The sequence below is a fragment of the Jaculus jaculus genome, chromosome 4 (genome assembly GCF_020740685.1).
Source record: "Jaculus jaculus isolate mJacJac1 chromosome 4, mJacJac1.mat.Y.cur, whole genome shotgun sequence".
Lineage (NCBI taxonomy): Eukaryota > Metazoa > Chordata > Mammalia > Rodentia > Dipodidae > Jaculus > Jaculus jaculus.
Window position 1 is genome coordinate 78,576,753 of NC_059105.1, and position 15,382 is coordinate 78,592,134.

The 15,382-nt window shown below is 36.7% G+C and overlaps 1 protein-coding gene across 6 annotated transcripts in view; it reads right to left on the reverse strand.

The window, feature by feature from the left end:
• The window catches only part of Tank (TRAF family member associated NFKB activator), a 77,162-nt gene that overhangs the window by 38,910 nt on the left and 22,870 nt on the right, over positions 1-15,382 (reverse strand). For 3 of the 6 annotated variants that reach the window (XM_045148340.1, XM_045148339.1, XM_045148342.1), the window contains 2 exons: positions 11,526-11,607; positions 11,293-11,440 (listed from right to left, as the gene is read on the reverse strand). In XM_045148340.1, coding sequence (XP_045004275.1) covers positions 11,293-11,391 — 99 coding nt within the window. In that variant the 5' untranslated portion in view covers positions 11,392-11,440; positions 11,526-11,607. The remainder of the gene's footprint in view (positions 1-11,292; positions 11,441-11,525; positions 11,608-15,382) is intronic. The other 3 variants (XM_045148343.1, XM_004651880.3, XM_045148341.1) reach the window with 1 other exon arrangement.

Here is a 15,382-nt window from a genome sequence, read left to right on the forward strand (position 1 = left end):
TGAGTGGATAAAGTGATTGAAAGAAGGATGCAAACATCATAGCAAACTAGTCTCATGCTGGCCTAGAACTCAAAGTGATCTTCCTACCTCTGCCTCCCGAGGGATTAAAGTGTGGTACCACGCACGGCAAATTCTTATTGCCTTACAATTACCTGAGCTACACACAATCTTTAGTGCTAAAGAATCAGCAAGTATGTTTACATATTTGCTTCCCAATCTTCTTTAGGAATTTAGAAATTTTCTAAGGAACTTACAAGGTCTTAATAAACATCTATCAGTAATTTCAGTAATTACTTATTCTTTACTATAATTGGATAGGTATATACATCCTACTGTTCAAAGATTAAGTAACCAGCCCCAAAACTTGCAAGTTAGAGAAAGGCTCAGAATAAATGTCTAAATGATACACTTGTTTTAGTGAAGAAAACCAAAAGACTATATATGTTCATTTGGAACCAACTCAGAAAGTTTCTGCCAGTTAATTTTCATTTACTATTCTTTGGCCTACAAACACTTCAGCACAGCTGCTTACAACATATTATAATAAATGAATAATGATGAATTAAATTCAATACCTGGGAAAAATTAACAGATCAGTGCTACTTCAAGTAGAAATAGTCTTTATTTCTTAAATCACTTGATAATATATTATAAAGTTAAACCAAATTATAGAAGCCATTACTATGAAAATATAGCAGGACAAATAAGGAGAGGAATATTCCAAGTTCCCTACTGTACTTTTCAATACATATGGCAACTGCAGTGTTTTAATAGTATTCCAGTCTGACTATATGACTGATTTCCCTATAGACTATCAACAGCTCATGGAGCAGAAATGATTTTTTTTCCTGTAATTTCTAGAGTATCACAGAATGCCTGGCACATATTGAGATTCTCAGTAAATATTAACTGAGTAAGCTAATTAAATTATTAATGAAATTATCAAAGAAATAGATATGTTTTCAAAAGTAACCTGAATACTGGAGGAAGAAATACCTTTGCTTACATGTCTACAAGGAAAATGGGAAAAACAGAAACAAGGTCAGAAGGTGAAAAACATAAAGAAAAATGAAATGAGAAAAATGGATGCAAAAGATAGAAGCTGGGATAAGGAGGAAGCTTATATTGTTAGGAATAAATGTGTGATTTGAGGAGAAAATACATATTCAGGCAAAGTGCATTGAGATTTTTGACTACTGGTTATTAAAGTCTACAAAGTGGTAGCAATTAAAATTGAAAAATATCCAGTAGAATTCAATTTATTTGGCATGCTTAGAAATTAAATAAAACACGATTTGTTTCCCTTTTTAATCAAGTAAGTATTTACTGGATAAGTCTGAACTAACAATATGAAGTCCTTTTCGAAGATCAGTTAATTGTTGCAGTCACAGTATTTTTAAGCAGAATACAATTACAAAGCAAATGCATTCCAGTACTATCAAGAACATACAAAACAGGAAAATCTCTAACAACCACATTGAAAATGTACAACAGCAATGTCTTGTCAACACTTCTGTACAGAGCACAGACATGACAGCTAAAACAGACAGAAGAGAAGATGCTTTTGACAGCCAGAGTGTGTGAGTGATTCTCTGAGTCAGATGGCAGCAACAAGTTACCAACTAGGAGATCTGCATGACAACTAACCGTCCATCTGTATCAAACACCATCTGGCCAGGATGACTCTGGCTTCTGTGTATTTGACACTCCTTCTAATTCCAAAGACTTGCAAAACAAGTGGTCTACTAGCATCTAGAGAGGTAATCAGGCACTTAGAACTTGTGTCTTAGTGGTTTTGTGTTCTTTCTTAGTGTTCAACAGTAAAACAAACAAACAAACAAAACAAAACACAACTGAGGTCAAATGTAGTATACATCTCAAATTTATTAAAAAATAGTTGCCCAAACATACTTTAAACCACCATAAATAAAGCAAAAATCTCGTCTTAAGAATTGCCCTTTTATTAACATAAAATTTTAGTCTTTCTTTTTCAAAACTAAGTACCATATTTCCAATAATTTTGGGCATGCAGCTGTTCATGTTTTCACGAGTTTCATAAATATTAAAATAGTTCCATAAACTGAATTTTTCCTATTGCAGAAACTAAGCATTCTTATTTTTCATGTTCTCCAAAGTGCTTATTTCTTATATTGGGAAAAAAAGTGAAGTGTCCTTAAGTCATCTATAATAGTCTACCATTCATCAAATATTCATTCATTCATTCTCTTTTTATTTTTAATTTTTCTAATCCAGACTGACCTGGAATTTATTACGTAGTCTCAGGGTGGCCTTGAACTCATGGTGATCCTCCTACCTCTGCCTCCTGAGTGCTGGGATTAAAGGCGTGTGCCACCACACCCGGCCCCACATATTATTTCTTCTGGTCTTCAAGAACTAATCTCAATATTCTGAAAACACCAAGGCTTCCTTCCAGTGATTTTTACTAAGGAATTTAATAAATATTCAATGGATAAAACAAAGTCTCAAAACCATTTCAAACTGCTCTGAGATAATAAAAAATATGAGTTTTATTGAGATGGCTATTTGGCTATAAATGTTCTCAACAGGAGCTCCATATTTCACAAAGGAAGATAAATACTAATTATAATACACAGAAATTTAAACAAAAACTAATAAAGACACAATCAAATTAAAATCATAAAGGTTTAGTAAACTAAACATCAATTTCAATTTTTTAAAGTATGAGATCATATACCATGGCTTTGCCTACTATTTTATATGCATCTTCTCCCCCCATCAAAACTTATCTAGAAAATATTGAGCTAGACAGATATCAGATTATCAATTTGATTGTTACTCACAGCACCATCATTTTTCAGTATGTTAAGTGGTAAATTGGGACAAATTATTGTGTGTGTATATATGTGTGGGTGTATGACTGTGGGTGTGTACGTGCTACGACAGACAGGAGTGTCACAGTGCACATGTGGAGGTCAGATGGCACCTTGGGTGTCAGTTCTCATTTTTCAGCTTGTTTGAGGTAAGGTCTCTTGTTCATCACTACACTCAGCAGGCTAATTGGCCTGTGAGCTCCTAGGCATGCTGGCATCAGACACTTGTACTACAGTATCTGGTTTTATGTGGGTTCTGGGGATCAGAACTCAGGTACTCATGCTTGTGCAGCAAGTGCTTTATCCACTGAGCCAATCTTCCTGTCCACAAACTGTTCTTATTTTACATTGGCTTTGATTATTTGCCTCTTTCATCCTTTAGCTTCTTTACCTTTGAAATGAAAATAATTTCTACCTGAAAGATTGAAAGTTATGGCAAATGTAAGCAATCTTGCATATATTTAGTCTTTGCAAATATTCCTTTCTTTCATTTAGTAACAAACAAAGTATCAACACAATATTTAGAATCGTGGGAGCAAGCAAGGACCTCAAAAGAGTCCTCAATAGGCCAATGGGGTTTGGGCCATTGCAGAGAGCTCCTGCAAGGGCAATTCCCAGTGGAGCTGTGGGAGCAGAGTAGCCACTTAGACCTCAAGATGACCAGTAAAGGGACCAGTGTGTAACTTCAGCTGGAGAGAGTCAAAGGCATGTTACTCCAAACTAGGAGAGCGGCATCCAGAAAAGCTGTGGATGCAGGGTTGCCAAGAGCTTCGGTTGCCCAGCCTCTACACTATTAAAATATGGACTCAAAGATAAATCTCAACTTTATGACTAATATTTATCCAGCTGGGTTTTGGTCAGTCCCCATTTTCTTCTTTCCCCTTCCTGTGCTCCTTTGGAATGGGAATATCTATTACAGATCTGTAGTTTTGAAGTGCATAACTTGTTTGATATTATAGGTTCAAATCTGCAAATGAACTTGTTATAGAATGCATTGTACCTTGAGTTTCACATAAGAGATACGTAAGTAAGACTTAATGAACTTCAGGGAGCAAAGGGCAGAATGTTATGGTTGGAATGTGCCTTTGGGTAAAATTCATGCTGAGAAAGTTATTACATCATCAGAAACTCTTTTTATTTTTTTAATTGTTTACTTTACATGGGTCCTGGGGAATTGAACCTGGGTCCTCTGGCTTTGCAATTAACTCCCTTAATTGCTAGGCCATATATCCAGCCCCAAGAGGAACTCTTTCTTGCTCATGAGTGAGTTTAAGGTTTAAAGCTTTCAATTGAGCTAAGGTCATTTTGTCCTTGTCACTTCTATCATGTGAGGACATAGTGTTCATCCCAATGGAGGATTCAGCAAAAGGTGCCATCTTCAAAGGGGATCCTGGGCTCTCACCAGACACTCAGTCTGTTGGTCTCTTATCTTAGACTTCTCAGCTTCTAGAACTGTGAGAAATAAACTTCCATGGTTTATAAATTACCAAGCCTACGATATTTTGTTGGAGCAGCATGAACAGACTCATCAGACACAATGCTTACAGTGTACATCTCTAGACTCACCACACAATCCCTATTCTAAGTCAGTTCTATTTTTTTTTTTCTAGTTTATTGTAACTTAGAGCTCAGAAGGTTCTTTCTGAGAAATGAGTGTGGTAAAGATAAAATAAATAAAATTAGAAAACTAAAATGCAGAAGAGAAAAAAAAAATCAAACTCAATGTGGTACCACCACTGACTTAACATTCTGGAAGCAAGAAAACTAACAAATTTTGGTTGTTCAAAGTTTACAAGAAACAAGGAAGACAAAAAAATGACTAAATGATTTATGACTACTAATTTACTACACATTTACCAAAAAAATACAGAAAGCAACAAAATGGGCACTATGACCACCACTACAAAAATGTACACACAAATATGCGCAGATCTATATAATAAGAAGGAACAGTACCTTCTGTTTCTTTACTTCCATTCCTCCTTGGGAATGGAGCTTCAAACTTCAGTATGTGTGTGCCTATTTTACTTTTTAAAAACAGTGAGATGGGCTAGAGAGACAGTTTACCATGTAAATATGAATAGCCGCATTTGTCTGTAACTCCAGTCCTGCAGGGCAGCAGAGCAGAGAATCATCGAAGCCTGACAAGCTCTGGCATCTGTAAAGAAACTCCAGCTCAAAACAAAGACTGACTGAGCCGATGAGTGATGTAGCAAGCAGAACACCTGATACTCTGCCCCAGCATAGTTGGCAAGTACTCCCCACCAAAGAGGCACCACCCCCCCACACACAAAAGTTAAAGATGAGCAATGTTCTGAAACCATTTTTTTTCAACTCAGCAACATATCATCATGCAGTCATGTCTTTGGGTATTTAATTAATACCTAAACCTGAGTTTTATTTTCTTTATCACACTTATTTTTTTTAAAAATATTTTTTCTATTTATTTATTTATTTGAGAAAGGAGAGAGAGGTAGAAAGAGAGAGTATGGGCATGTCAGGGCCACCTACTGCTGCAAATGACTTTAGATGCATGCACCATTTTGTGCATTTGGCTTTACGTGGGTACTGGGGAATCAAACTTGGGCCATCAGGCTTTATAGGCAAGTACCTTTAATAACTAAAACAACTCTCCAGCCCTCTTTATCCTATCTAATCTTTGAACCAACCTTCCAAGGAGACTATTCTCACATTTTACAGATGTGAAAACTAAAGCTCAATAAGGTATAGAATAAGCTGCCCAAAGTGTTCCAGTAGGTAGAAGAGCCAGGATTTGAATGCAAGTTTGCCTGACCATGAAAGCTTAATCTCTTATGCCACACTATATGACTATGCCTAGCTTTTTCAAGGCCTTCTTTAAAAAAAAAAAAATGAAACTTTAATTTTATTTATTTATTTACTTATTTGAGGGGGGGGAAGGGGAGAGAATGGGTGCGCCAAGGCCTCCAGCCACTGCAAACAAACTCCAGACACAGACACTCCCTTGTGTATCTGGCTTACATGGGTCCTGCGGAATCAAACCAAGCAAGGCCCTTTGGCTTTGCAGGCAAATGCCTTAACCACTAAGCCATCTCTCCAGCCCCAAGGCCTTCTTTTTTCTATATACACTTCCTAGGAGTCCCTCCACATCAGTGGTTGGCTAATGACTGCTAAGTTCTCACAGTCTTGCTCCTGACTGTTTTCAGTGAGCCATTTCCCGATATTCTTTCAATTCTTTTAGACTAATCTTTATAATGTTGGGCCTTGTATTCTGAAAGTCCACCAGATCTTGTCTTTCAAAATATACTTCATAAAAACAACCTCCTAGACTAGTCAAATTTTATTACATATTCTAATAGATTATCTTTCTTTGTGATACAAGAGTTTAAAAGCTGTATCTGTAAGACTGTAACTAGTTTCTGCTTTGCTACTGACACCATCCCATGAAGCAGGGAAGCACGTCTGCTTTATCACTGTGGATTCAGACGTCTGTACATTTCCTGTTGCACAGCAGGTCCTCAATACATTTTTGAATACATTACATAATGTAAGTTTTTATTAACAAATTTCATTGGACATCTATACATTTGTCTAAAAGTTTGGACAAGGGCTGGACAGATGGCTTAATGATTAAAGTACTTACTGGCAAAGCCAAAGGACCCAGGTTTGAGCTAAAGCTGGATGCACAAGGCAGCACATTCAATGAAGTTCATTTTTATAGTGGCTGGAAGGCATTCTTTCTCTTTCTCTCAAACAAATATATAAAATATATAAAAAAATTTCTGGCAAGATATTTCTGGTGATAGAAATTTGAAAGAAAAGATAAAGATCTTTTGTAAAAGAAATAATAATCAGAAACTATAAGAAATTCCTTTCTTGTAATACTTGCAGAGGTTTTTTGTTTCGTTTTTGTTTTTCAACATAGGGTTTTTTTTTGTTCTAGCCTAGGCTGACCTGGACTTCACTATGTAGTCTCAGGGTGGCCTTGAACTCACAGCCATTCTCTTATCTCTGCCTCCTAAGTGCTGGGATTAAAGGCGTGCGCCACCATGCCTGGTGTAAGAAATGTTTTATTGCCATGTACTTGACACAGACAGTATGTTGTTGGGAAGCAAACAACAACAAAAAGAAAAGGTAGAAATCTATGAAGTATTTACATCTTAAATGAAAGTGAAGATTTATTTTTTTCTTAAAGTAGGACTCACTATAAAGTCATCTTTATTCTTTAGGTGAGCTAGAACTAGCTCTTGAAGAAAGCAGCCAAGGCCTCTAGCCACTGTAAAGGTGTGCCACCTTATCCATCTACTTTATGTGGGGTCCTGGAGAATTGAACCTGGGTCCTTAGGCTTTGTGGGCAAATACCTTAACCACTAAGGCATCTCTTCAGCGTGACAAATTTACATCTTATTTGAGGCTTTTACTGGTCATTTAATAAAACCTGTTCTTAGAAAATTAGGTTTTTTGAAATACTATGCATTCTTTGCCTTTCTCATTATAATAAAGAAAAACTAACTCCTGGTATAGCACCTGAACTATTCTATAATTAAGAAGACTGTTTTCCTTTCCATTCAAGAATATGCTTTTGCCGGGCGCGGTGGTGCACGCCTTTAATCCCAGCACTTGGGAGGCAGAGGTAGGAGGATCGCCGTGAGTTCAAGGCCACCCTGAGACTGCAGAGTTAATTCCAGGTCAGCCTGGACCAGAGTGAGACCCTACCTCGAAAAACCAAAAAAAAAAAAAAAAAAATGCTTTCTTTCCTTAATCAACACTGAATAAGAAGGGACAAATTTTATTCATATACTTCTTTCAACACAGAGATTATCTTTTGCTTATGTAATGCAAAGGATGTTTGGATAAAGAGAGGTCAGTTGCAGGAAATTTTCTATAACTTAATAATGTATGACTTATATAAATGGTAGTAAGTTTTAAAAATTCAGGTATTTTATTATTTTATTACTGAATGTTCTTGTGGAAAGATAGATGGTCAAAGAGTCAGTGAAGTTACTTAAGTCTTTGCTAAATGTATTTGGGTTTTCATAGAACAGTGACAGAAATCAATGATAGGCAACTTGGTGTGAGTAATAAAATATTTAATTCCACATTATGGAATCTTATATGTGAAACTCTGCAGCAATTTCAGCACAGTCAGCCAAGAGCTGTACAAAACGACTGCTAATTATTTACCATATCCACTTTCATATCTCTTTTAGTAATACAGAATTTTAGCTGGGCACAGATTCACCATGCTACAGGACATATTTGCTAGGCTGCTTTACTACTAGGTGTGACCCTATCACTAAGATCTTGTTAGAAAGCTGTGAAAGCCGGGCAAGGTGGCGCACGCCTTTAATCCCAGCACTTGGAAGGGAGAGGTAGGAGGATTGCTGTGAGTTCAAGGCCACCCTGAGACTACATAGTGAATTCCAGGTCAGCCTGAGCTACAGTGAGACCCTATCTCGAAAAACCAAAAAAAAAAAAAAAAAAAAAAAAAGCTGTGAAAAGAAGTGACCTTTACAAATAGAAATCTATACACAACATCATTAAAAGACAGCTGTCCACTCTTCATTTCTTTTCATCTTCAATGGGAGGGAAATACATAAGTGAGGAAGCCACTGTGATTCAAGAGAGGTAAAGTACATTTAATGAAGACACAGGACCACTATGTGGTACATGCAAGGTACTTACAGTCTCTCACTTCTTAGCTATACAAACATGCTCTGAGTATTAAATAAAGGTACTACTCCTCTTGTCTGCAACACTCATCTCCCCCAGCTCCCTAAGCGCTTCCTAATCTTAGCCCACACATCAACTCACATAATGCTAATGTCTTTTGTTGAATCTTCAACCTTGTTAACCTTTTGTTCCACATGGTATGAGTTAGATACCTCTTCTCTGTGTCCATATATTATATATCCTGATCTTTATTGTAGCATGTGGTACACAAAACTACTACTGATCCTCCTTTCTAGCTCTTATTTTATTGTGAAATATCTATTTTATTTAATATCTATTTAAACTTTAAAAAATTTATTTATTTATTTGGAGGGGGAGGGGAGGGGAAGGGCACACCAGGGCCTCCAGCCACTGAAAATGAATTCCAGACTCATGCGCCCCTTGTGCATCTGGCTTATGGGGGTCCTGGAGAATTGAACCAGGATCCTTTGGCTTTATAGGTAAAATGCCTTAACCACTAAGCCATCTCTACAGTCCTCTATTTAAGTTAAAAAAATATTTTGTTCATTATTTATTTATTTATTTGAGAGCAACAGTCAGAAGAGAAAGAGGTGGGGGGGAGGGGGGGGGAGACAGACAGAGAGACAGAGAGGGAGAGAATGGGTACGCCAGGGCCGCCAGCCACGTGCATATATATATATATATGCATATGCACCCCCTAGTGCATCTGGCTAATGTGGGTCCTGGGGAATCAAGCCTTGAACCAGGGTCCTTAGTCTTCACAGGCAAGTACTTAACCACCAAGCCATCTCTCCAGCCCTATTTAAACTTTTTTTTTTTTTTCAAGATAGGGTCTCACTCTGGCTCAGGATGACCTGGAATTAACTATGTAATCTCAGGGTGGCCTTGAACTCACAGTGATCCTCCTACCTCTGCCTCCCGAGTGCTAGGATTAAAGGTGTGCGCCACCATGCCTGGCTTTATTTAAACTTTTAATAAGGGCATAGACTTTGTTTTACTTTAATAGTCTCAAGACTTCATCAAAGGCCTAGTATATAATAGGCACCCAATGTTTTCTTTGAGGTAGGGTTTCACTCTAGCCCAGGCTGACCTGGAATTCACTATGTAGTTCAGGATAGCTTCGAACTCACAGCAATCCTCTACTTCTGCCTCCCAAGTGCTGGGATCCATTCAGTTTTTTTTTTTTTTTAAATGGAAGAACAGATTTTCTTTCATCCATTTTTGAGTACTTGACAAACATCAACTTCAAAAAATATGTATTAAAAGGTTTCCTTCTCATTGTTTGGGATCTATCCTAATACAAGCAAAAGCATGGTAGAAAGGGTGAAATTACCGTTGTTTACAGTCCAGGGCAAGAAGAGGAGAAAATTCCTGTTTCTATCTTAACCTATGAATATAATAGTCTTCTTCCCTAGGTCTGTTTCTAGGCTTTTCTAGACCACAAATAGAATTGTCAAAAATTTGTTAATGAACCTAATTGCAAAACAGGAAGAATAAAATCTGGGAGTTTTTAAAAATTTTTATTCATTTCATTAATATTTGAAAGCTCATTGTATCATGCCCAATTTTCTCTTAGCCACCTAAAATGACAAGACTTAGAATTTTTGAGTCCACTTATATAATGAAGTAATCTTTTGAAAACCAAGGGAAAAATCATGGAGAGTAAACATGGATTCTGTAGGATACAGGAAGGTACATAACAGTGGTTACCAGTAGAGGACTCAACTAAAAAGAAGAAATTCTGTAATTGATATACTATATTTACGGAGGGGGGATTGCCTGGCTAAAATATATCTTAAGTCTTTGAAATTTTCCATGTTAATAAAACAAAAACAAAAACAAGACAAAACAAAACAACAAAAAAACCCCTGTTTAACTGAAGGAACTAATGTAAGATTCCCCAGCTTTCAACTGCCAGCACAGGAATAAGTTAAAATTATAGGCTGAAGACTTGTATATATATTGTATAGAGTTCCCCCAAAACAGAAATTCCAGTGTAAGAACTCTCAAAAGCAAAAATACAATTATTGAAGTAACTCAGTTTTTATGTGTAAATGAGGAGTCAGGACATATATAATACATGTCATATTCAAACACTATATTAAGTCACTTTCCCACAAAAATTCAAAACAAGAATATATCTTTCTACCTACTCACTAATTGACCTCATACTCAGAATTACCTTTTCTTTTCTTTCTTTCTTTTTTTTTTTTTTTTTGAGGTGGGTTCTCACTCTAGCCCAGGCTGACCTGGAATTCACTATGTAATCTCAGGGTAGCTTTGAACTCATGGTGATCCTCCTAATTCTGCCTCCCAAGTGCTGGGATTAAGGGTCTGTGCCACCATGTCCAGCTTAAAAGGTGAAACTATTAATAAGTCATTAGCAATTTCACTGAAACTGTCTACTTTGTGATAAAGAATGGAAGATTATAAATACCAAATTTAGTTCTAGAATAATCTGGCATAAAAAATGAATTGTTTTTATATTTATGTCTTATTCATTAAAATAGACTGATCTTTAAAACTCATACATAGAAAATAACATTTTCTATCTTTCTTAAACATAAACTCCTTAAAACCAACCCATCAAATTCTTCCCATAGGTTACAATGTGTTTTCAATAGAAATCTCAAATTGCAACCATTATTATATCCCAATGTTTTAGTAACCATGGTTTTTTAAATAGTTTCCAACAATGTAACTTCCAGTGTTCTGAACTTCTATTTGCTAGAAAAAAATTGTTTTTTCTAAAACACAAACCCCCTACCTTTTGCTGTAGCTCTTTTACTGCAGAATCTCTATCCATGCATGCCTGTCGGAAGGCTTCATATGCTTTATTGAGCTGCTCACCAATATTTTTATCCATTCCGCTTTGTCCTGTAGCATCACTATAAAGGATGGAGTAAGTGCCAGGTCTGGAAAATAATCAGAAAAACTTAGTTACTAAATGTAGAAAGCCACAACCAGTAAAGCCATTGATATAAGCACAGCCATATCTACCTCCAGCTGAACCAGCAGAGACTGTTGTGGGGTCACAGCTCCTCCTTAGTCCCTCCTCTTGGACTCTTTGTATAGGCCTGACCTTGTGCAGAAGACAGAAAAATAGTCTGTAGGAATGAGCCATCATTCCCACATCATCTGACCTAGCTGCCCATTCCCATGCTTTTTTGATATTTGATAAAAGAAAGTTGTTGGCAAAGCTTTTCTACATGCATATAAGTTAAACTAATGCTGGTTAGGCAGTGCTGCAGTGTCTCCATCAGAGTCTGCAGACCTCCCAATCCCAGTTTTCACTCTATTACTTGAGTCTGTCTGTCTTTTCTTCTAATCCTTGAGTCATCCCTAATGGGTCATAGCCACGCTGGTCACAACAATTAAAGTTATACAATTTTTTAAAATATACCTAACAGGGCTGCAGAGGTGCATAGTGGTTAAGGCAATTGCCTGCAAAGTGTAAGGACCCAGGTTCGATTCTCTAGTAAGCCAGATACACAAGGTGGCACATGAGACTGGAGTTTGTTTGTAGCAGCTGGAGGACCTGGTGATCCCATTCCCCTGTCCTGCTCTCTGCTTGCAAATATATAAAGAAAAGTATTTGTTTAAAATTTTCATCTGAACTGGGTGTAGTGGTGCATGCCTTTAATCCCAGCAATTTGGGAGGCTGATGTATGAGGATCACAGTGAGTTTGAGGCCACCCTGAGGCTACATAGTGAATTCCAGGTCACCTGGGCTGAGTGAGATCCTACCTAACAAAACTAAAAAGTTTCAACTAAAATCTTGACCTGAAAATATGAAATCTTCTACAATTTTAAAATATTCTTTACTAATTTTCAAGCTAATAAAGCAGGTACTGTTTATAAACAATTTACTTTGAGGACAGTAATATGCATAATATAAACAGAAATATAAAAGACCATTTTATTATCAATTTTTATTTTATTATCAATACTTTATCATAAAAATATAATATCATGATTATATATATATAACATGATTAGCAAGGTAGGAAGGGATTTCATTTTACTAAACGGACGGTTACTCCCACTTACAAGGTGAATTCTTGCTGCATTGAAATTACAACAAAATTAAATCCATAGTAAGTGTTTGTGGATGGAGTTCACACTGTTGTTATCACAGAGCAATTAAAATGTGTGAAAATGCTCTTATTTTAGCACAAAATCTAGGGAGAACTGCTGTTATATTGCACATTAAAAAGAAAAATCACATCCCTCCAATCTCAGCCCTGCTACCTATTAGTTTTCCAACCTCCCTGCTGTTTGTGGACTACAGATGATTTTCTCAGAGGAGGTAATTTGGTTTTATCATTGCAGCTTGCCTAACATCTCTAACTATATTCCTTGGCTCTGAGCAAAGAGAGCTACCTAATGATTTGGATTCTTCTATATAGCTATAAAAATACCACCAAGGACCTCTCAGTCTTCTAAAAGCCACAGAAGAGACAAAATTCTCTACTGATTGTGAGGGCACCAAGTTATTCCAACTTTGAGGAAATCCATTATAATCTCAGCTTTTAATCTGTCATACCATCGTTCAATTTATGTCTATGTATACAATGCTTTTTGTTCTTTATCTTTTCAGTTGAGAAATTATTCATATAAATTTATCATTTTTAAAATAAACTTTGTTTGCAAACAGAAAGAGAGAAAAGGAAGTATGTGTGCACCAGGGTCTCCTGCCCCTGCAAATGAACTCCAGATACATGTGTCACTTTGTGCAACTGGCTTTAGGTGGGTACTGGAGAACTGAACCCTGGGCGGTCAGGCTTTACAAGCAAGCACCTTTAACTGCTGAGCCATCTCTCCAGCCTATGTATATACTCCAATACTTCTTAACACATTTATGATGTTGAACTGTCATAATTCTGTAATTTCAGAATTTTCATGATCCCACACAGAAACTCTGATCTTATTAAAAATTAGTACCAATTCCCCTCCCACCAAACAAAACACAAATCTTTTTGTCTGAATGGGCTGGAGAGATGGCTTAGCAGTTAAGGTGCTTGTCTGTGAAGCCTAAGGACCCAGGTTTGACTCCCCAGAACCCCATAAGCCAGATATACAAGGTCAAGCATGTGCACAGTTGGTGTAGGCATATGTGTCTGGAGTTCGTTTGCAGTGGCTAAGGCTCTGGCATCCCTATCTCTCTTTCTCATAAAAGACATTTTATATAAGTGGAATCATATATGTACTCACTTATAATTATATATGATTGAAAATGTGACTCAGTGATAGAGTGCTTACCTAGAATCCTCAAGGTTCTAGTTCAATTCCCAAATAAATAGAATCAAAATAGAATAGAAGCCTATATGTCTGGTTTCTTTCACACCAGATATTTCTGAGGTACATTTATTTTATAGTATGTAACAATAATCCATTCCTTTATATGGTAAAGTAATAGTCTATTGTATGACTATACATAATTTTATACATTCTTCAATTGATAGACTTTCATATTGCTTCTACTTTTTGGCTATTATGAGTAAAGTACCATGAGCATGTGTGTATATATATTTTTGTATGAACATATGCTTTCAATTATCCCAGATATATAACTAAGCATAGGCCTGCTAGGTCAGATGGTAAGTCTATGTTTAACTTCTTGGGAGACTACACATTTTCCATAGCAGCTGTACAAGTTTACATTTCCACTAGCAATGCACAAAGGCTCCAATTTTTCCACATCCTCATCAACATTTCTTATAGTCCATTGTAAAGTCACAGCTGTATTGGTGGATATGAAATGGGACCAAATTGTGATTTTGGTTTTCATTTCCCTAATGACTGCTGGTATCAAGCATTCTTCTATGTGCTTGCTGGCCATTCAAGTCCTTTGCCTACCCTCTGTAAGCTTTGCATGCCTCTTGGTTAACAGAGGAGGCAGAAGCAGCTAACATATAAAACTGTGTTTTGCACATGGCTAAAAGACCATTTCACAGCATCCTGAGCTACTACATGAGGTAGGAAAACTGGGGTTCTGCATCTTTTTCTTCTTATGTTTCCTTTTCTCTTCTGGAGAGGGATAAAGAAGATGACTTGTGAGAGGCATGTTTTCAAGGAAACTGCCACTGTTGAAAAACTCTCCTTTCTTATATGTCCTTTGGCACAAGAAATTTTCAATTTTTTTTTTTTTTTTTTTTGAAGTAGGGTCTCACTCCAGGCAAGGCTGACCTGAAATTCATTATGTAGTCTGTTCCTGAGGCTGGGATTAAAGGCATGCATCACCATGCTCAACTGAAATTTTCAATTTTGATGAAGTTCACTTTGTCTCTACTGCTCTTATGCTGCTTACACTTTCTTCTGGTGCCTCACTAGGAACTGTTACTTAACTCAAAACCATGCAGATATTCACTTGTGTTTCCTTGAAGAGCTGGATATTTTAGCATTAATATTTGGTATTTGATCCATATTGAGCTAATTTTGTATATAATATGAGGTAGGGTCCAGATTCATCTTTTTTGTGTGTGAATCTATCCAGGTGTATTGACACTGTTGATTTAGTTATTTCATCCCACTGATTAAGTGTGGCAATCTTGTTGAAAATCAACTGACCAACTAAATCAGTTTTTTGTTTTTGTGATGCTGGGGATGAAACACAGGGCCTTGCAGACATGCTCTATTGCTAAGCTATACATCCCTAGTTCCCACCATGCTAGCTTCAAAGCTAGCAGCCAAAGTGTTTCATTTTAAGACACGAAACACATTCCATTTGTCAGACTTAATAAAAGAGTGACTCTAAGGTTTTAATTACAACAAGCACAGTATCATTAATTTCTGAAAAACTGAAGGAATGGTTAATACTTTACTGATTCCACTTAGGAAGTTAACTCCCCCTGCTA